At 39.9% G+C, this 21425-nt stretch overlaps 1 protein-coding gene across 2 annotated transcripts in view; it reads left to right on the top strand.

Annotated features, from left to right (window-relative positions):
- ccdc180 (coiled-coil domain containing 180) overlaps nucleotides 1-21425 on the top strand; it is a 32640-nt gene that overhangs the window by 8542 nt on the left and 2673 nt on the right. Inside the window, exons 10-36 of one of the 2 annotated variants that reach the window (XM_063187424.1) lie at nucleotides 41-120; nucleotides 227-315; nucleotides 817-936; nucleotides 1258-1431; nucleotides 1915-2030; nucleotides 2117-2243; nucleotides 2736-2778; nucleotides 2873-3006; nucleotides 3142-3326; nucleotides 3430-3605; nucleotides 4039-4219; nucleotides 4782-4928; nucleotides 5011-5155; nucleotides 6262-6378; nucleotides 6482-6577; nucleotides 6980-7066; nucleotides 7482-7672; nucleotides 9692-9759; nucleotides 10060-10147; nucleotides 10912-10989; nucleotides 11157-11226; nucleotides 11923-12067; nucleotides 12358-12518; nucleotides 15133-15270; nucleotides 15620-15731; nucleotides 16331-16409; nucleotides 16496-16640. In XM_063187424.1, the coding sequence (XP_063043494.1) occupies nucleotides 41-120; nucleotides 227-315; nucleotides 817-936; nucleotides 1258-1431; nucleotides 1915-2030; nucleotides 2117-2243; nucleotides 2736-2778; nucleotides 2873-3006; nucleotides 3142-3326; nucleotides 3430-3605; nucleotides 4039-4219; nucleotides 4782-4928; nucleotides 5011-5155; nucleotides 6262-6378; nucleotides 6482-6577; nucleotides 6980-7066; nucleotides 7482-7672; nucleotides 9692-9759; nucleotides 10060-10147; nucleotides 10912-10989; nucleotides 11157-11226; nucleotides 11923-12067; nucleotides 12358-12518; nucleotides 15133-15270; nucleotides 15620-15731; nucleotides 16331-16409; nucleotides 16496-16640 (3292 nt within the window). Of the gene's footprint in view, nucleotides 1-40; nucleotides 121-226; nucleotides 316-816; nucleotides 937-1257; nucleotides 1432-1914; nucleotides 2031-2116; nucleotides 2244-2735; nucleotides 2779-2872; nucleotides 3007-3138; nucleotides 3327-3429; nucleotides 3606-4038; nucleotides 4220-4781; nucleotides 4929-5010; nucleotides 5156-6261; nucleotides 6379-6481; nucleotides 6578-6979; nucleotides 7067-7481; nucleotides 7673-9691; nucleotides 9760-10059; nucleotides 10148-10911; nucleotides 10990-11156; nucleotides 11227-11922; nucleotides 12068-12357; nucleotides 12519-15132; nucleotides 15271-15619; nucleotides 15732-16330; nucleotides 16410-16495; nucleotides 16641-21425 lie in introns of both variants that reach the window. The other variant, XM_063187423.1, reaches the window with a different exon arrangement.

Here is a 21425-nt window from a genome sequence, read left to right as displayed (position 1 = left end):
GCAGGTTTATCTGAAAATTCTTTTATGTTTTATTTCATAGAACTATGGTGCCGCCGGATTGCTCAAAGTCATTAATTACAACGTGGTATTCAACCTTATCAGCAGTCAATGACAAAATCGGTCTGAACCTCACCCACATTACTTAATCTCTTTGGTTACTTTAAATGACTTGATACTTATTTTTGTATTCTCATCCATTTCCTGATAACGAGTTGTTCCACCACAGATTGCTTACATATTGACACCATGAAAAAACTAAAAAAGTTCTATAAAGACATCTGGCAAATTTGCCAAGCAAGGGTTGAGGACTTTAAGGTGAGTTTTCCATTGAATAGGCATATTTTAAGCTCTACCATTAACACACTGACTGCCAACACTTTTTGCCTTTTATTTTGTAGAGCCAAATCATATTCTGTGTTACAATGAGTAATTTGAATAATTTATGAGTATTTTTTTCATTTACTGTTGTATTTATTTTATGTTTAGATTTATTCCATGATTCATTTATTTTCATTTTTCGGTTAATTTGGAATTGAATGTCCCATGTATGATGTATACATAGCCATTCATTCACTGGATTTGTGTAATTGCACTGATGCATGCGACCTGTATGTGCTGTTACACTGTCTAATTCATGGTGTATGTGGGCCAGCTGTAACATCCATTTGATCTCATGGGCCAAATAAAATAACATCATGTGCCTGTTTGACACTGCAGTGGGGGGGGATACTGCCCTTGTTCCTGATTTGAGTACACCTTTTCAATGAATGGTGCAGGGTTTTCTCTTTTTCAGTTTTTTGTTTTCAACCCGAACAGGAGGAAGTGCGGACTAATGGGTTGCCTGATGAAGGAATTCAGGAAGTTGTTGAATCTGAACTGCTGCCCTTGATCGGTAAAAGGCAGAAAGAAGTTAAGGAGAAACTTGAAGTCTTGGATGTAAGTTATCCTACCTCCATGCATATATAATTTGTTTGCTTCCTTACAAGAAAATTAAGATCTTTGCACAAACCTTTGCCAAGTACAGGCATACAACTCTAATTTACATTATTACACTACACTTAGCTGACGCTTTTATTCAAAGCGACTTACAGTTATGTACAGGGTATTGGTTACAGTACCTGGACCAGGAGCAATATACATAGGGTTAGGGTTAGGGATCAGCCATATTATTATTATTATTTCGAAATACTGTATAATCACTGTATAACATAGTAATATAATATACTGCATCTCTGCATTTCCCTTTTAATGTTGTAGGCAGCTTTCGAGTATCTGGCCAAACAAGCCACTCGTGTGAGCACGGTGCTTTTTAAGTTTTTACAGTCGGCTGATCATCTTTGGGAAATGCACACCTCAGACCTCCAGCTGAGAGAACAGCAGCTACAGGCCCAGCTGGAGGAGCTGCAGCATGTCCACAAGCAGGAGCAGGCGGTGAGCGGGCCCTCTTACATCGCATAAAGGTCTCTAGTCTAAATTAACACCAGCCAGCCAGCCAAATGCTGGTGAATATTCATTTTGGCTGGTAGAAAGGAAGGCTTACTATCCACTTTGACTGATGGTGAGTTTAGGTTTGGCAAGTATGATTAACACCAGCCAACTGGCCAAATGCTGGTGAAAGTTGAGTTTGGCTGGTAGAAAAGAAAGCTTACTAGCCAAATTTGGCTAGTGATGATAAAAGTTAATTTATAGCCTTGATTACATCACATTACATAACATTCAGCAAACATTTTTCCCCAAATGAAAGTGACTTACACAGAGGGGCATCTGTTTTTAACTGAACATCAGTTAGGCCACTTTTTCTCTGTTGAATTTTTCATCACAACACATTTCTTTCAAGCATATTTCTATTATGCGCAACTCTACTCATCTTTACTTGGAATGTGGGATAATGAGCGTGTCATTTTCCATTTACAGAAAAAAGGATCACTGCTAGAAATCATGCTGGATAAGCTTAGGCAGGAAAATTCAGAGGAGGCCTTGAAATCCACCCTTGACAAAATAAAAGGCTTTTTGGAAGAGCTAAATGGCGGGTAAACACATTATTTGTCTTTAACAATTATTCTTTGTGAGTTTGTACCTGTTTTGTGCATATTGTACTGTTTTATCTCTATTGTAGGTTTATGACTATCCATAAGAAAGAAATCGAGACAGTGGAGGGTTATTTTGCAATGGTTTTGGAGGAATTGCAAATCTACAGCATGGAAGTCAGCAAATTCTTCAGTGTGAAAGAGATTTTCTGTCAGGTAATGAAGGATTTTTTAATTTCGAGATACATTCTGAGCATCATTTCTAAATCCAAAGATCTCCTGCACATCAAAAAGACACTAAATACGTACCGTATTAACCACTAATTGTATTGGAACGATTGGCTGTCGTCAGATTACCGGCATGTTTAGCCGGTATAGTGCTGCTATCAATCAGAGATCCTGTAGGTGGCGGTAATGCCAGACATACACTGTCTGATTCTTATCCCGATTTTCCCACAATTTGTCAGTCACACGACTTTTTGGGAATCAGGCCGATATCTTGCTCAATCGGAGGTCAGTCATGAGTCTTGTGTAGTGTCCATGGGGTACTAACGACAAGCAATTTTTCCTCAAGACCAGCACATGACCATGCACACAAGACATTTAATTACTGTAATCCCTTTGGAATTTGGAAGATATAAGAACTTGGTTTCTCTTGTTTATTGAATTTTGACTCATTTCTAATCAGAAAATATACTGTACCGGTAGGTATCTGAAGAACTGCAAGCCCTTTATCCTGGTGGACAGACAAGTATGTGTTTTGAATTCTGAATTGTGTTATTCCATGCATGTTGAAACACTTACCAGAGCTGTCATTTACAAGTTAACCTTTATTTGCCCTCCAGATGCCAGTGGTAGACTCACGCTGAAGCGAAGGAAGGGAAGTGTGAGCCAAATCAAGAAGTATGGTGAGACTTTGAGGCTCGGCAGTCCAAACCAATTCAGTGCATCACTCCCCAGTCGTGTCACCTCTCCCATGGTATGTGCTCGTGACATTGGAACACTTTTATAGTGATTTTCAGCATAACAAGGCGTGGCCATATACGTATCGAGCTGACATATTACCTATACATCGTTTACTCATTGTGATATTTTTTGTTCTGTGTTGGAGAAGCCTGTGGACTGCCCTCAGGAGTTATATAACCCATACAAGCAGGACGTCTTCACCAGCACCAAAGGAAATACTTACAGTGCTGTGAAGTTTGTGGTGCCGTTTGCAAAGGAGTACCAGGAACCTGATGTTCCAGAAGTTCGGCAAGCAATTTATCCCATGGGAATTCTCGTTGATATCCTGAGAAAGTGAGAGCAAGAGCATGAAAATAAATGCAGATGATATTTATTACACAGTCTAACAAAACCAAGTTAAGTTGTTCTTTTAATGTATTCATTGATTTCTTTTCAGTGTGCGTCTGGCATTTTTTAATCATCTTGAAATGTGGTTCAATTCAGTTTTGACAAATGCCGTTCACATTATATCAGCCAAGAAAGTGGAGCTAGAAGCTGAACACGCTTTGCGTCTACATTTACATGACCCACGCGGCAAGAGGATAGAAAAAGATATCTACAATGTTCGTTCAGGTAGAGCTTTTGGATCTATCTATCTATCTATCTATCTATCTATCTATCTATCTATCTATCTATCTATCTATCTATCTATCTATCTATCTATCTATCGTTGTGCTATTGTCTTAAGACCTTTGCTGAAAAATAATGGCTGGACTGGACAAAATCGACACCCCCTCCCCCTATAAAACGTCTATATATAAAAAGTCTGTAACTTGGAAAGGATACCACTTCACTTAAAAGGATTTCAATCCTTTCTCTCAAATGTCTAAAGAACACCCATTGGCGTGGAATGAACCTGCTAGAAAACAAGGGCTTTGCCTCGGTGCACTTTATCATCTTTAACTATGGTGTTCAAATACTTATTTCCCTCAATGATATACAAATCAATTAATATTCTTTTAAGTTATTTACTGAATATGCTGTTTTTTTATATATATTTTTGTAGCGGAGTTGGTGTTTCATAGAGATCACATTGAAAAACACTGCAGAGCTGTGGTGCAATCCCTGGCCGACATCCGAAGTGACTTCCAAGATCTTCACATGCAGCAACAGCAGCTCACTGTAGACTTCCGGACACACATCACCAGCATGGAGGATGTGTTTAACCTTGCAACTAAATCTGACATGTAATAATAATAATTTAATTGTATTTGTATAGCACTATATATGTAAGGACTCCAATTACCGTATACTGTATAAGATACAGTCAGCACTTTTTATGATCCCATTTAATGCCAGTTATCTGGAATGATATAAATCTGTGATTTTGCTAAGGAAAAACTTGTAAAGGTCCATGGCAGTTACATCTACCAAGGGTTTCTTGTGCACACCAGAAAAACTTGTAAAGGTCCATGGCAGTTAAAGAAACCAAGGGTTTCTTGTGCACACCAGAAAGTTTCTCATGCCCACCAGAAATGTTCTCGTGCCCACCAAAAAGCACAGTTATAGGTGTGCACCGGAAAATTTCTTGTGCGCACCAGAAAGTTTCGCATGCGAGAACCGTCCCCTGACACACACTTTTTTTTTTTTAACTTTGATATGTCATTAGAAGGGCTCCATAGAAGGGCTCCATAGAAGGGCTCCTTTTTTAAGGGGTGAACAAAAATATACCGGTACATACAGTATTTCACCATGTAACACTGCAATGTAACTGCCTTCTTTCTTACTAATTCGTTTATTTCTTCCCAGACTGATCAATCTTTCAGCAGCGCTGCAGTCCAAGCTCGAGAAGCACATCAATGTTATACAGGCATCACAGAGACAATTTCGGCAACAACTTGAGGAGAAATTACAGGACCTTAGAGAGGCCAATGTACAGTTTATGAAATCAATCACGTAAGTTTACTTTCTACATTTTTCATTTCCAAAAAGTAACATGGCAATACATTACGTTGTATGTCTCCTAAAACAATTTCAGGTTGTTTTCTGGGGGAGGAAACTTCACACCTAAAGAAACTGAACCTTATCATAAACGTTTGGAGAAGGTCACCAAGCGTATTGAGTCCTTTGAGGAGACCTTGAGCCTGGATATGGAAAATGTCGAGTTCAAATGTCTGGAGCAGGTAACATATGATTAGTATTTTACTGTCATGAGAACAGGATAAGGGCTGTGGCAAATTGCGCTTCCATGGAGACGTAGGAGGGCAAGGTAACACTTTCCATGATCTACCTCTTCATAAGGTTTAAAGTAAACACATTCATAAACAACTATAATGCATTTATAAAGCTTCATAATGACTCACACAAGCATTCACAACTAGCGGTACATACTATACTTCATACTAATTGTTGTTGATATTATAGTAGGTTTTAAACCTGTAAGCTGTATGTACGACTAGTTGCAAGTGGTTGTCAGTCATTATAAAGCTTAATTTTATATATATATGTGTGTGTGTGTGTATATATATATATATATATAAAGCATTATAGCCGTTTAAGTATGCGATTATAATACCTTATATACTTACCTACCAGTAGCTGTGGTAGTTCATAGAAAGTGTTACTGAAAGCATGTCCAGAATATCCCTATTCGTTTGCACTTATTAATACAGTATGTCCTAATATGTAGTCTTCTCATGTGACCCTTTCTTGACAAGTACTCCTATGAAGTGCACTTTCATCTTCCGCTTTATTCAACACTATAAAATCCACTCAGAGCTCATACTGTTACAACATACAGGGGTTGTACAAAATAACTGAGACACCTATCAATTTAGTGTCATTTAGTTCCTCTTCCGTCCACAGTTAATCCTGTTGGATGTGGTTCATCCTCCTTGGTGTTATACAGACATTACCTTGGATACTGTGGCTCTTGATACATCACGAAGACTTGCTGTCTCGGTCAAAGATGTAACAGTTACACACGTACCAAGAATTTCTCCTTTTTGAACTCTGACATGTCACCCATAATGTGTGCATTCCAAAATGTTGTGCAAAACTGCTCTTACCCTGCTAATTGAACCTTCACTCTTCACTTTACTGGTGCATTGTGCCATTAAGATTGGCCAACAGGCTGGTCCACTTGAGCCATGAAACTTCCCACACTAAAATGACTCAGTTATTTTGTCCAACCCCTGTATGTAGGCTACTGACAGCCAGTATACTGGCATTGAAGCTAAGTAAATGCTTTGATATTTATTGACTCAATGATCTTTTTTTTTTTTTTCAGGCTAAGGAGATCGTTGTGAAGTTTGAGGAGAAATTCCAGTATTTGGCTGTAGACCTCAAATTTCTAGAGAAGATCCAGGGGATATTAACTAACACACAAGTACAGATTAAGTCAGAGGTATCGTATCGTAGTTATTAGCACACCTTTTGCATTTTGCACCAACACAAATCTTTCCATAGAATGCAGGATATTTCAAGAAGTACAAATGTTCTATTCCCAGGTGTCAAACAGCAATATGCAAAACAAAAAGTTAATCAGCCTTCTTAAAGACCTGGAGATGATGGTTCAAGCCTGTTCTAATCTGGGCCCCGAAAAGGTAATCAATTAATTTAAGGTTATTTAATTACCATTGTACTGGAATTCATTTTTCCTCTTGTCGTAGTTCCTTTGCTTTCCATTTTTTTATGATTTTCCTAAATAATCAGTATAAATGACAGTCAACATGATCATTTTCCATGAACAAGAAGTAACTTAACCCGACGAGTTCTGTTTCTATGAGTTCATGATTGATGGTCTCGGCCATGTTTTAATGTACAGTTAAGAGTGATATGTTGGAAAGCTCTGACTCTGAGCTGATTCTGAAACTGCTTGATCAGAATTCAGAATTCAATTTGATTAATTTTCAATTTTATGAACTCATAATGGTAATTTAATGAAGCCAAACTTTCAGTTTTTCAGTTTTAGGCCTTGAACTGACTGTGAGTTTCTTTTCTTTCAGACTGTGACCTTAGATAAGGTTCTTACTTTCACTACTACCTTGTTTGGAGACCTCAGAACAAGATGCATCTACCTTGATTGCTGCCTAGTAAGACCATGACTTATACACCATGACCATGACTAGTACCTAATACATTGAGCTGGGGTGTGGGTCGAGATTTAGCATCTAAATCTGGGGGGGGGTATTGACATTTTGGGGGGGGGAAATGCAGCTTATTTGCAGATCAAAATAGTAAAGCTTTTTACTAGCAGATAATTTGTATCCCTAGCTCAAGCAAGCATACTGTATGCCTTTGGAAACGGTTGCATCACACCTGCATAGTCTTAACCAAGCTATTATGCTTTTGGGAAACGCACTCCTACATTGGAGTAGTGTATCTACATGTTCAATAAAATGAATGCATACTACATTCAACTGTATTACATCAAGTACGTACCTGTATACTGTACAATCTATATCAAATGTCATGCTATGACGTGTGCCACACATGTTTTGTGCTCAGGACTCGTCTGAGGCTGTACAGCCGTTTGATTCTCCACTGCAAGGAGCTTTTGCTGTTGCGGCTCGGCCCCATTTCCAAAAAGAGCAGAAAGAAACAGACATCTGTTTGCCTGATGGTCTCCTTGTTCCAAGCAGCATAGGGGTGTCCTTCATAGAGGACGTGGCTATTGGCGTGGTCAAGGGACTATTGAGGTGAGAGAAAACATAACCAAGTTCTCCCTTGCTTTCCCTTCACAATGATCGTTTAGGGCTGTCAAACGATTCATTCTTTTAATCGCGTTTGATTACGAAAATTTGCGACTTTTATTCCATGTTTATTTTTTATTATTATTTTGCATTTCAAGACATTTTAACTCACATAGACCGTATTCTGTGTAGCACTAACAATAAATGTGTTCTAGTGCAAGAGATGATAATTAATCTAATTGCACATTAACATTAATATTGACAGCCGTAATAACTTACTAAAGTTTTAATTTTTATCTTATTTATTTATTTATTATTTATTGAGTTTTATCTATTATTACTATATTGTTTGGTAACACTTTATTTTAGGGACACATCTATTAGCACTAATACATACAATATTAATGCCTGTGTAAGTAACTTGTAAGGCATGTACTAAGCAAAATAAGACAGTTGCTAAGCATGTATTCACAAATGTCTTGTTCATGCCCAATTAGGGATGTATTACTAATATAACCTTAGTAAGGACCAGTAAGCCTATATTTCTATTTATTAGTAAGTAGTAAGTGGCAGAATACAATGTGTATAAGCTCCCGACACACTGTGTGAACAAACCCTGAACAGTGTGAAAACAGATGCAGAATAAGGGTCCCTATTCTAAAGTGATGCATTGGTCAGCCCAGATGGCTCAGGGCCTCTGCACTACCAAAGTCCCAGGGCCCCCACACCACCCAGGCCCGCACTACCTAGCCCCCCTGATCAGCAAAGTTTAAGGGTATATTAAATAATTAACACTTTCTTAGCTGAGACATCTAGATTTCTCTTGTACATATGAATGTAGGGAAGGTAACAGGAGCCTTTATATAGCAAGGATTGAACGTACACTTGTCAATGGCGGTGGGTTGGTGAGATATAATTTTTTTTCATGTACCACTGAGTTTTAATTGTAAAAAAAAACCCCAAAATAAATGCAGGAGATTAGAATAATAGTTTTGAAGCAAAACTAAACTACTCTTTTGTGATAATTAAGTGAATGTTTGAGAACATTAGCTTCAAGAAGTGCAGTGCATGATGGGTACGCAATCTAGGCCAACAGACAACCTACCCAGCTCTGAGCCTACGTCCTTAGCTCCTCCCCTCACTTGTGAAATTTAGTTGCTATCCAAACAATTTGCCATGTACGTAACAACAGAAATATTATCATTGCTGCATTGGCCATGCATTGCATTTCTGACTAAGGGCGTACCCATCATGCACTGCACTTCTTGTAGCTAAGTTTCTCAAACATTAACTTATTTATCAGAGAGGAATAGCTTAGTTTCGCTTCCAAACTATTACTCATCGTTATATTCTGCATTTATTGTAGGGTTTTTACAATTAAAACTAATTGGTGTATGAAAAAATGACATCTCACCACCCATCGTCATTGATAACTTTACGTCCAATCCTTGCTATATAATGCTTCCAATTACTCATTAACATAATGAGTAGAATAAGTGAGATCTTCATACCTACTGAGACTGATGTGGAATCTGAAATGTTCTTACACTTTGTTTCCCGCGGGTGGGGGTGGCGTAGAGTGGGGGCCCTAGGTAGCGCGGGGGCCCTAAGCCATCTGGGCTGAGCAATGCATCACTTTAGAATAGGGACCCTTATTCCACATCTGTTTTCACACTGTTCAGGGTTTGTTCACACAGTGTACCAGGAGCTTATACACATTGTATTCTGGCCCTTACTGCTTACACATAAATAGAAATCTAGGTCTACTAGGTCCTTACTGAGGTTATATTGGTAATAAATCCCTTATTGTGCATGAACAAGACATTTGTGAATACATGCTTAACAACTGTCTTATTTTGCTTAGTACATGCCTTACAAGTTACTTACACATGCATTAATATTTTATGTATTAGTGCTAATAGATGTGTCCCTAAAATAAAGTGTTACCTATTGTTTTAATATCCTCATCCAGAATTTAATTTCTACCTAAACACAAAATCAATACACCTCTTTTCTGAGTTCTAGGTTAAGCAAACCTAAAGCCACCCAGGATGTTCGCACAGAGTCACCAGAACGAATCGGCACTGCAGTGGGTGTGTTTTTCTGTGTTGAGTGTTAAGTGTTATTCTCCTGTGATTGAAGAAATAGATATTTTTAGCTCCAAAACTTAATGAACTTCAGTCATACTAGTAAATGTTTATTATCGAGTAATTATTAATAAAAAGACCAAATGTGGCAATAGGCAGCACAACTTCAATGAGCAGCATAGTGGCAGTACCTACTCTGGCCACGATCCTACACTGTGCATCAATATAAGTGCAACGATTATAAGTACTGTAATTTCTGTCTAATGTCTAATGCATATCTCGGGGGGTTGATCTTATGTGTGATAGTGGGTGGACCCCTGTCTGCAACCTCAAAAAGGAGTCACACAGGGCTGGACAGCCTTCGCAGGAGGTCCCAGGAATCCATAACCCAGAGGTATGATGGCTGATTTGTACACACCTACTGCTTGAGACTTTCAACAAAGTAGTTCAGGAGCAATTACAAATTAGCATATTGTAGCCACACTTGGCTGTAAAGGGACTTTAACTATATAATGACATTGTTACATTATGTAACAGTAAATTTGGTCAATTTGGTATGACAAACACTTGGTATGTCAAACATACCATCTCCATGTAGTCACTAGGATAGCGGTTCACTTCCCATACTTACATTCATAAGCAAAGTAGCTACCTTATAGTCTTTATCGGGAACTGGAACGTGATACACTGTCTGGACCTGGATATCTATTCATCACTTTCCACACCAAGACACTCACACAAAAAAGTTATATTTATCATACAATTGTCAGCAGGGCCGCTGCTAAGGTTCAAGCCCTACACATAACTGGTCGGGAGGCCCTCCTCATTATTAAATAATAATAATAATCTACTAGCTAATAAATATATGTTTTGTAATGTAATTCAATATTTTTTTCATGACGTTTTTTTTAGTCAATCTCAATTTTAGAGGCCCCAATTTTGGAGGCAAAGTGGTTGATGCCCCAAGCACTGGTTGGTTGGTACCCTAAGCACTCTGCGTTCTCTGCCTAAGTCTAGCGTGATCACTTTTGTACCTGTCAATGTGATTTAAGTTTCCTGTGTCTCGATACAATCACCATATGTCATTAGATGAATATTACGTTTTTGTTTCTCGAAAATATTGCACATTTATAACTTAAACATTATGTTTCCTCTTAGTATAAAGAGGTTCTCCAAGCCCACTCGCTTTGACAAGAGATTTCAGGTGTTTGGCTCCAAGCTGGAGGAACTGAGCACGTAAGTTCATGTGTTTCCTAGTGTCCCTACCAGTACTAAATAAATACAGGTTAGAGCTCACAAAAAACAGATCATTGTATGCCAAAGATTGCAAAATTATGGTCATGAGTACAGTTGAGAATTTTAACTATTGTTGAAAAACAATTGTCTTTTTGTATTTGTGTTAGACCAAACTTTAAAGGACTACTAACAAATATCCTGTGGAAAGCGAATGATAATCTTCTTCAGGTGGCAGAGGTAAGAAACAGAAACTGTATTGGAAGGTGCCTATACGTGTATAAGAATGACATGAGCCTGTCATATGCATGCCAAGTGTATGGACGTGTACATGGACAGGTGATTTTTCACTGAATAAGTACCTCTTGCTTCCCTTCATAACAAAACAAACCCTACACATCAGCACTTAACTTGTTATGCCTGAGTACTCTGTGCTCTCTCAAAAATTATATTGTACATACAGTCCCCTCTTTTTTTATATTTCCATTGCAAAAAAGTGCATGTTGTAATACCTTCTGCATTCTGTAATAAATGGTAAAAAATAAAAATAAAAATTTTCATCACATGCATTGAACAGATTTATAACAAAGTGCATGTCATTACAAAATGTGTACATTTTCACTCCCTTGTGTAATAATTCATTATTTGTTGTCTTTAAATAATGCAGTGATGCATAATTCAGTGTTAAACAGCTAGTGGCGATGGTTTTATTACGTTGGCTGATATCAAGTTGTAATTATGAGCATATTGAAAACTAGTGCAGTACAAAAAAACAAATGAACAGTCATGATTAATATTTATTTGACATTAACATACATGCCATGTATGTGAAAGGCTTATTCCAGTCTTATTTATAGGCACCGTTGAGGGACTGTTACTTCATTATTTTTAGCTTTGTTTGTAGGCAGTTGTTTTTACTGTAAATGTCTCAAACAGGAATTCTACAAGAAAAAGGAGAGGCGATTAATCACACGGCCTCAGTACTTACAGGAGACATTTGAGCAATGTGCAGAGGAGATCAACAGGAGGCTTTTGCTGTACCAAAGGCAGTCACAGGAGTACTACAACTCCTGCCTACATGGTAAAGGTTTTCGAAGATTTCTTCTTCAATGAAAATCGTCTTTGTGAACTTACAAAATATTGTGTTTATAATGAGGTAATGACATCATGAAAGGCAAAATCAAATGTCCTTTATGTTACATTAGAGCTACATTACATTTGGCAGACTCTTTTATCCAAAGACTTACAATTGAGGTCATAATCAGAGTATTAAGTCTAATGCTCAGTATCAAGGTAGTTCACTAGAACACATCAGTTAGCAGATTAATGTAATTATTAAACAGGAAAACCCCCCTTTTGTTCTATTTCAAGAGTTACGGCTGCAGCTGAAGGAATGTGAAGAAACTTTATCTAAAATACCAGATGGTCTTATCACCAACCTGACTGAACAATGCTTAGACCGCTTAAATGAATACTTGGATGTTGAACAAACTAAGCTTGCTTTGACATTGAGTCAAAACGAGCTGAAAAAGGTAAGAGGTCACCAAGGCGCCATTTTTACATAGCCGAGTATTTTCATAAACATTTTTCTTCCCTACCTTTACGAAAATATCTTCGTTCACACTATCTGCAAATACGCATAAATATGCTGCTGAGAGCTGTCATAACTACTTCTCTGTCTAAGTCTGTTTCTCTTCGTTATATACAAACGTCAACCAGAGCTTTTAAATTTAATTTCCACTTTTGCCGGGGATTTAAGGAAGATTCGTTTTAAGAGGAAAAACTGTCTGTGTGTAAACAAAAGGCACAAACGAAGGGAAAGGTTTTCATCTTTGAAAATACACAGGAATGTATAAACAGCACTCAAATTGCAACATATTTGCGTGAGCTGTCATGTTATATCTTTTCCTATTTATGCCCCTCAAAACATTATGGATGAATAAAATACAATTATTTTCATCAGTTCCTTAGATGGTAGATGGTGTTTTACTCTTATTTTAAGTCAGAACCAACAACAAACATTGTTTAGAGTTGATAGAGTTGACTAATGGATCCACTAGTTACAATGTAGTGCCACATATTCCAAATATCCTTGGTTTACACGTCAAATTCAATCAAGTGATCATTCAACCAACCAATCACCTGGATGAATTGGACAGGTCAACCCAAGTCATTTGCAATACATGGGACTGGATTGAAGCTTATTAATAGTCTTGCGCGCCATCCTACGTACTTCCGCCAAGACACTTGGCTCCGCACTACGTCTGGTACCTGTCCTCTGTGGAGCGATGTTGACCGGTAGGATTTTCGCCAGTGTTCTGACAAACGGTCCTACATTGTAATTTTATCCTACGGTAGGATGTTCTGTCAGTCATGTCTGTTAAATGGTCCTACATCGCCATAGATAGACATCAGACATGTTTGTTCAACAACTTAAGTTAAATACATGATTTTGCCGAAAATGCCCTTCCTGCTTCCTGCAATCGCGTCAGATCAAACAAAGTCCAGACCATGAATACGAAATGGAAATGGTAGTATTATGGGATGGACAGGACCAGGCTAGTTTATTAAACCATTTTGGCCATCACTGGACCATAAGCAGTATCCTTTTATACATGTACAAACCCCAACTCCGGTGAAGTTGGGACGTTTGGTAAACAGTGAATAAAATCAAAATGCTATCATTTTCAAAACATTCAATCTATTCATTAGATGGAGAATAGTGAAAAGACAACATATTAAGTGTTAAAACCGAGAAAAAATATTGTTTTGGGGGACATATGTACTCATTTCTAATTTGATAAATCCAACACGTCTCAAATAAGTTGGGACGGGGATCAGTGAACTTTAGTAAACATCCAAATAAGATAAAACAACAAAGAAGAACATTTCAAAATGAATTGTACTGACGGACAATATAGGTGTCCAGGTATAAGATCATCACAGAGAGGCTGAGTCACTCAGAATTAAAGATGCAAAGGGAATAATTACCATAGTTATTACATACATTCTTGAATTCCCTTTGATTTACCACGATTGAGTGTATATAAGACATATTTTTGTTACTAAAATCATTGTATAGGTTCATGACATCATGAAATATATATTGACTGTAGTCTCACTCTAATTCCTGGAGTGCTAGAGCTATTGAAAATTGACCATATTAAGAATGCTTAATGTGTGCAAATGATACAGGGGTGTAACATTCTCCTAAGCACCTGAGCTCACTTGAAATAAACCCAGAAGACATGGGAAACTGTCCTTTGCTTACAGAAGTCAGCAGAAGTTGTAGAAGTCCATTCTTTTTGACAATAATAGAGCATTGCACATCCTGTGCTACAGTGAAAATGGACCATCCAACTTGTGTTAGTGCTAACTTCAAAAGTCAGCCTCCATGATGGCATGCGGGTGCAGTAGTGCATTGGTTAAGATGTTCTCACTCATCTGTAGAGTTAAATACAGTGCTGAATAAATGGGTTTTAAACAGCATGAAAAGCCACTCATGCATTATATTTTGAAGGGAGATCTTCGATTACTGCCACATAGTAAGGTGAAATTGCATTCTCTACTATGTTTTAACAGTTTGGCTCCATCATAAGGACCAGCAGGTGATAAAATGGTGGGCTTTTGGTCAAGACCTGTCACACTGTAAGCACTACAGGAAGGAAAACATTGCAAAACATGACAAGGAATACACCCACCATTTAAGCTGGTGAAATCATGTCCAAGACAGGAATTAACACTGTTTTTTATATAAAATCATCTCATCGGTTAATGTATTTAACTGTTAAGTGTTGTCTTTTGTTTTGTTTTTAGTCTTCCTCGACATTTGCTGCCATTTATTGTCCCCGTCCCAACTCTTTTGAGACGTGTTGGATTTATCAAATTAGAAATGAGTGCATATGTCCCCCAAAACAATATTTTTTCTTGGTTTTAACACTTAATATGTTGTCTTTTCACTATTCTCCATCTAATGAATAGATTGAATGTTTTGAAAATTATAGCATTTTGATTTTATTCACTGTTTACCAAACGTCCCAACTTCACCGGAGTTGGGGTTTGTAATTCATGTGTTTACTTGATACTTGTGTTCCTTGCACTGCACAATGTATGTTTTCACAATTGATGTTGATGTGTTTGATACAGAGAGAGTTGAGAAAAAAGCTGAGTGTGCGCCTTGGTCATCCAGCCTGTTCAGTGGAGCTGAAGCAGCTGCAGCGCATCGAGGAGCAGAGGCAGAAGGAGCTGAGCGCGGCCATCAGCGAGACTACCGTCCGATTAAAGGTCCCCTCTGCCACAGGCACAACATGCTATAACAGAACTAGATTAGCCATAGGCCCATTGACTAAAACACTGTGTAACAAAACAAGATTGACAATTTAGTGATTAAGGATAAGTTAGTTATTTGGATACACAAGTACAGCCCACAGTATTTCTCGGCCCATGTCTTCTCACACATAGCAGTTTACTGTACTGTATGTGAGGTTATTAGGATTCAGATGCACTTCAGTGTGGGTATCAGCAGAAACGACAATATAATGAGGTAGAGAATGTGGTATACATTGCATGAGCATTTTGTTTGTACATGGATATTCTACCGCATGTAAAATACTTTTTCTCATGTCCTATTTAGGATGCTTTAAGGAAGCATGGAGAGGACTTTGTCACAGCTCTTGCTGCCTTGACTGAAAGTCTGCTATTACAAATGGACAATCTGCTGACGATTGATGATGTCAATGGAGAACGTATGTGTTCATTACAGAAAGTTCTTTTTAATTATTTAACCTTTATTTTACCAGGAAAATGAACCCGTTAAGATTAAAAATGTCTTTTACAAGGGCGTCCTGGCCAAGTGGCAGCACAAGTTACAAATTTGAAATTTCAGTTGCATTAAAATAACATCAGGTAAAACAATACCAAATTCTGTAGTTTCAGATCAAGATTTGCAAAGCAATCAGCTGCACATCAATAAGGTTCCTGAGATGTCTATAGTGAATAGCTTCCGTGAGATCATGCCATATCCTCTCTATTATCTGCATTGACATACCAATTTGTCTCTTCAAAATCCCCCATGGATGTTAGGATGAATTCAGATCAGGTCACTGAATCACTTTGACTTCTTCAGGAAATAAGCAGTGGTCATAGGTGTGAGTTTTTAGGGCAATACCTTCAAACTCCTCTCCTCCTTTCGACATTCTCCTACTGTGCCCCGTTTTTTACAAGGCCTGTCTCGCCGCCTTCTCCTGATGGCGCGCTTCCTCTACAGCCACCTTGTGGTTGGTTTTATATCGTTATACGATTTTCATCTTTACCATCTTTGAAATGTTGTGATTTTTTATTTCAGACATAGAACCGAAGGAAAACCTAACAACTGTGGGACCAACTATTGAGGAGCAGAACTATGATGTGCGGAATGGCAGATGGTGAGTTATTCAGATGGTAGAAAATGGGATTTTGGTTGTAATAGAGAACAATGTTTTAATTGTCTTTTGACTGTTATTTTCCAAAGCATGTGGAAGGGGCTTGCCTACTTTGATTTGCCTGATGGGGCATCTATGGAAAAGCCACACAACAGAAAAACAGCCGTAGTCAACACAACCAAGACAACGTTGGTCCACCTGAAAGCAATTCAAGCAAGGGACACTGCCTACCAGGTATTTTAAATTTTATTCACCAGGTCATGCAGACTGCTGTCAGATGTAAATAACCACTAGCTGTCATAATTGATACAATAAAATATTGCACTCGCTCTCTAGAGGTAAGGGGGATGAGTGCATTAACCCATTTTGTCCTAAGCCCTTTTTGGGAAAGGGTGCCCTCTACCTATTGAAAGCACCGAAGCACATCTAAATATGAAAGGAGTTGCATTTAAAAGCTAGAACCCTCGTTTTGCCTTAGAATACTCTAACTTAGCCACATTTTTAATATAACAGCTCAAATCTCAAGAACCTGAATGCAACGTATATGTGTCTCCAAGACAGAATGGGTTAATAGGCTGACTCTCCCATGGGCTGAAGTCGTAGCTTTGCGCTTGTTCTACTGTTGACTTTTACATGCAAGGAAGCCTTAATGAGTTGTGTTCCACAATTGCTCATACTGTGCGCATATTCTCCCTCCGATTTGTGCATGTTTCACCTTATGGGTCACAAAGGGCTGTTTTGTAGAAGAAGGTACCGCACACTCTTGTCCATCGTTGTTACGTGGCCCTATTTTTGCCATCCACTGTGTGCCATTTTTTTTCCCCATTCATTGTTTACACACCACTAATCACTTGATTGCATTTGCTCTGTCTTGTGATTGAGAAACTGTCTGCAGGTGTGCTGGTGGGAAGCCGCTGCGCTCATTGGCCGAGCTGGGGGATAAAACGCGCCAGCCCCGGTGTTCACTCTCTCTCTCGACTCCGCTCTCGCTGCGCGTCGTACTGCGAAGCTGGTGGCAAACCAAACCATTCCCATCTTGTTTTTTCCAAATTGCTGTATTTTATTTTTAGCTTTAACTTTGAAATATTGTAAGGGTGAAGGTGGTGTTTTGTTTTTCTTTTTAATTATTGCGCACGAGGTAGGTGAAGTCAAGGAGGCAGGCAGCTCCGGAAGACTCACGTTCTTTTATTTCGAGGAGGGGAAGTTAGTTTTGCATTTTTGAGTTAGTTTTTACAATAGGGCTTTATTTTCTTCCTCTTTACCTGAATCTTTTTTGTTCTTCACTGCTGAACAGGCGTACGACGCCATTTTTGTTATCTTGTGCGAAACAACTATTAAAACATTACATTTTTCTACCCCCAGTCCTGTTTCACCTGGCATTTTATGTTTCACTCCCAAATTTTATTCATGGGTTTGTAACATAAATGGGGGCTCGTCCGGGATGGAATTGTTTAATTAGTAATTAATTGATGTGATTTTTAATAAATCACATTTTTCCTCCCGTAATCGATAGGTCCGATTTTTTTCGAGGTTTCTGCTGTAAGCGCTCCCCTACGGTGTGCGCTCTCTCTTTCCTCTCTGTCGGTCCTGTTTTTCTCAAATAGCCAGGTTTATTGATGGGTAAGTCTTTCAGTTTGTTTTGCCAACAGCTTCTTTGTTTTTCGCAACGATGTTTGACCTCGACGAGTTCATCAAAGCGCCCACGCAGGAGGGCCTGCTTAGTATTACTCGCGACGAATTGTTACGCGTTGCCGGTCATTACAAGGTAGAGGTACGTGGCAGCATACCTAAGGCTGAGTTGCAGGTGCACCTCATTGATGCACTGCATAGCAGCGGTGTATTTGGCGAAGTTGATAAGGTAATCCCCGAAACCCCGGCCACTCCCACAAAAAGCTCGCTTGAATGGAAACGTCTCGTGCTTAGGGAAAAGGAACTGGAGTGGGAACAAACCAAACTTCGCGAACAAAGAGAGCATGAAAAGGAGAAAGAAAGAGAGCAGCGTGAGCACGAGCTCCGCGTTAAAAAGATGGAACACGAACAAACGCTAGAATTAAAGGAACTGGATATTCGCAGTCGACAGGCTGGTACTTCCGCCAAGTCTGACTTTGATGTAGCTCGCAATATTAGAGTCGTCCCGCCGTTCAATGAAAAAGAAGTTGACAAGTTCTTTAGTCATTTTGAGCGTGTAGCCACAACTTTAAAATGGCCAGCTGAAGCGTGGACGATGGTCTTGCAGTGTGTTCTCACTGGTAAGGCACAGGAGGCTTATTCTTCCTTGCCGCTTAAAGATGCCTCTGATTACGAGAAAGTGAAGAAGGCGGTACTACAGATTTACTCTCTAGTCCCTGAGGCCTACAGACAAAAATACAGATCGTATCAAAAAACTGACTCGCTCACTTATGTGGAGTTCGTTAGAGAGAAGGAACTTCTTTTCGATCGTTGGTTACATGCTGAAAAGGTTACTACGTTTGATACATTGCGCAACCTAATGATCGTGGAAGATTTCACCAACAACCTGCCACAGGGCGTCGCTACCCACTTAAGTGAGCACAAACAGTTAACACCGTCCCAAGCCGCCGAGTTGGCTGATGAATATGTGCTTGCTCACAAACGCGATTTCATAGCCAAAAGTGGCGCAAAATCAAGCGGATCTGTTAAAAGCCCGATGTCTAGTCGTACTCGCACTCCTTCACCGCCCCAGGACAAGTTTAAGCGCAGATCATCATCTAAAAACCCAGTTCCAACATGCCTCCACTGTAAGAGAAAGGGCCATGTGATGGCAGACTGTTACAGATACAAGCGTAAAGACCAAACTAACCCCGCAAATCCGGTTAAAACCGAAACTGGTCTCTGTGTTGCCAATCTTAAAATGGACGAGATTAAGCAGTCAAAACTAAAGACTGAGAAACCTATCGCAAATAGGTCCTTTGCGCCGTTTATCTTGGATGGCACTGTCGCTTTACCTGGGGTGCCTGGCGAGCCTACGCCTATCAAAATATTGCGTGACACTGGAGCTTCGCAAAGCTTCGTATTGCAAGACGTGTTACCTTTTTGCGACAGTACACTAACAGGAGATAGCATCCTCGTTAGGGGAATTGAAATGGGCTACATTAATGTACCTTTACACAAGGTCGCTCTCTCGTCCGAACTAATCACTGGGAATGTCGTTGTGGGAGTGCGCCCCAGTCTCCCCGTTGATGGTGTAGCCATGCTACTTGGAAACGACTTAGCCGGTGGAAAAGTTTTCCCGTGCCCAATTGTGTCTCCTAAATCTTCGGGTAATAATGATGAAATGTCCGCGGATTACCCTGAAGTTTTTTCATCCAGTGTTGTGACACGCGCCATGGCGCAGCGCGTAAAAGTTGATGATCCAGATGATGTGGTTGATCTCAGTGACACCTTCATTGCGCATCCGTCGACTGATGGTGTCCAGTTGCCTTGCGTTTCACCTTCGGTCTCGGCTAAATTGCCTCTTAATCGCGAGCAACTTATCAAAGAGCAAAAAGACGACCCCTCTCTCTCGCCACTGTTCTCCGAGGCCATGGCAAATAGTGATATTGGTCAACAAGGATATTATGTACAGGATGGCGTTTTGATGCGCAAGTGGCGACCCTTGGATGCCCCTGCGCATGATGCTTGGCATGTTGTGAATCAAATAGTCGTGCCAACCGCTTATAGAGACGAGATACTTAGTCTAGCTCATGATCACCACTTTGCGGGACATCTGGGTATCAAAAAGACTACAGACCGAATAACGGATAATTTTTACTGGCCAGGAATTAAACGTGATATCGCAAAGTTCTGTACGAGCTGTCATCCGTGTCAAGTGGCAGGGAAACCGAACCAGGTCATTCCACCTGCCCCGTTGAAACCGATCCCAGTGTCTTCTGAACCATTCGAGCACGTTATATTGGACTGCGTTGGCCCTCTGCCAAAAACCAAATCTGGAAACCAATACCTACTCACGATAATGTGTAGCCTAACGCGTTTCCCAGAGGCCGTTCCACTGAGAAAGATCACGGCACCCGTTATTGTGAAGGCGATGCTGAACTTCTTTTCGATGTTCGGTCTACCAAAACGCGTCCAAACGGACCAAGGAACAAACTTCATGTCCAGAGTGTTTAAACAGGTCATGCAACAGTTAGCAATTCAACATGTCACGTCGAGCAGTTACCACCCGCAGTCCCAAGGCGCTCTCGAGCGTTTTCACCAAACACTCAAAACGATGCTGAAAACCTACTGCCTTGAATTTCAGCGTGATTGGGACGAGGGGGTTCCAATGGCTCTCTTTGCTATACGCGAAGTGGTCCAGGAGAGCTTGGGGTTTAGTCCTGCAGAGCTCGTCTTTGGACACACTGTGCGTGGGCCATTGAAAATTCTGAAAGATGCATGGCTTACAGAATCGACTGACTACCATGATTTGACTGATTATGTGTCTAAGATGCGTTACAGGCTCCAGCGTGCATGTCAACTGGCCAAGGAAAACCTCGAAGTCGCTCAGGGGAAAATGAAGAAACGGTATGATCGAAAAGCTGTCTCTCGCCACTTTTCTCCTGGTGACAAGGTACTGGTTTTACTACCTGTTATGGGCTCGGCTTTACAAGCGCGTTATGCGGGGCCCTATCAAGTGGAGCGTAGAGTAGGTGACCTGAATTATGTGATTGCCACTCCCGATCGCCGAAAAGCCACACGCTTGTGCCACGTTAACAGGTTGAAGCCCTATCGCACCAGACACACACACTCTGACACACACGCAGCCACCTGTAGTGACAGTGACGGTAAGCGGGAGCTGTCCAAGGCACCTAGTGCTGAAATCGCCGCTGTAGCTGTTCCGCGCTCTGCCACTGTCCTCTCTGATCCGCCTCCTGATGTTCCTGGCCCTTCTGTTGAAGTCATTGAAGGGAGGCTTAAAAATTCTGAGATCTTGAATGACTTGTCCTCATATTTATCTCACCTTTCCGAGTCCGAGGCCACCGATTTAACGGCGCTGTTTGGTACACACGAGTCCCTGTTTTCTGA

The sequence above is a fragment of the Engraulis encrasicolus genome, chromosome 21 (genome assembly GCF_034702125.1).
Source record: "Engraulis encrasicolus isolate BLACKSEA-1 chromosome 21, IST_EnEncr_1.0, whole genome shotgun sequence".
In the NCBI taxonomy this organism is placed as follows: domain Eukaryota; kingdom Metazoa; phylum Chordata; class Actinopteri; order Clupeiformes; family Engraulidae; genus Engraulis; species Engraulis encrasicolus.
The sequence above is the reverse complement of the archived record's forward strand: the minus strand, read 5'-3'. Positions and strand labels throughout refer to the sequence as shown.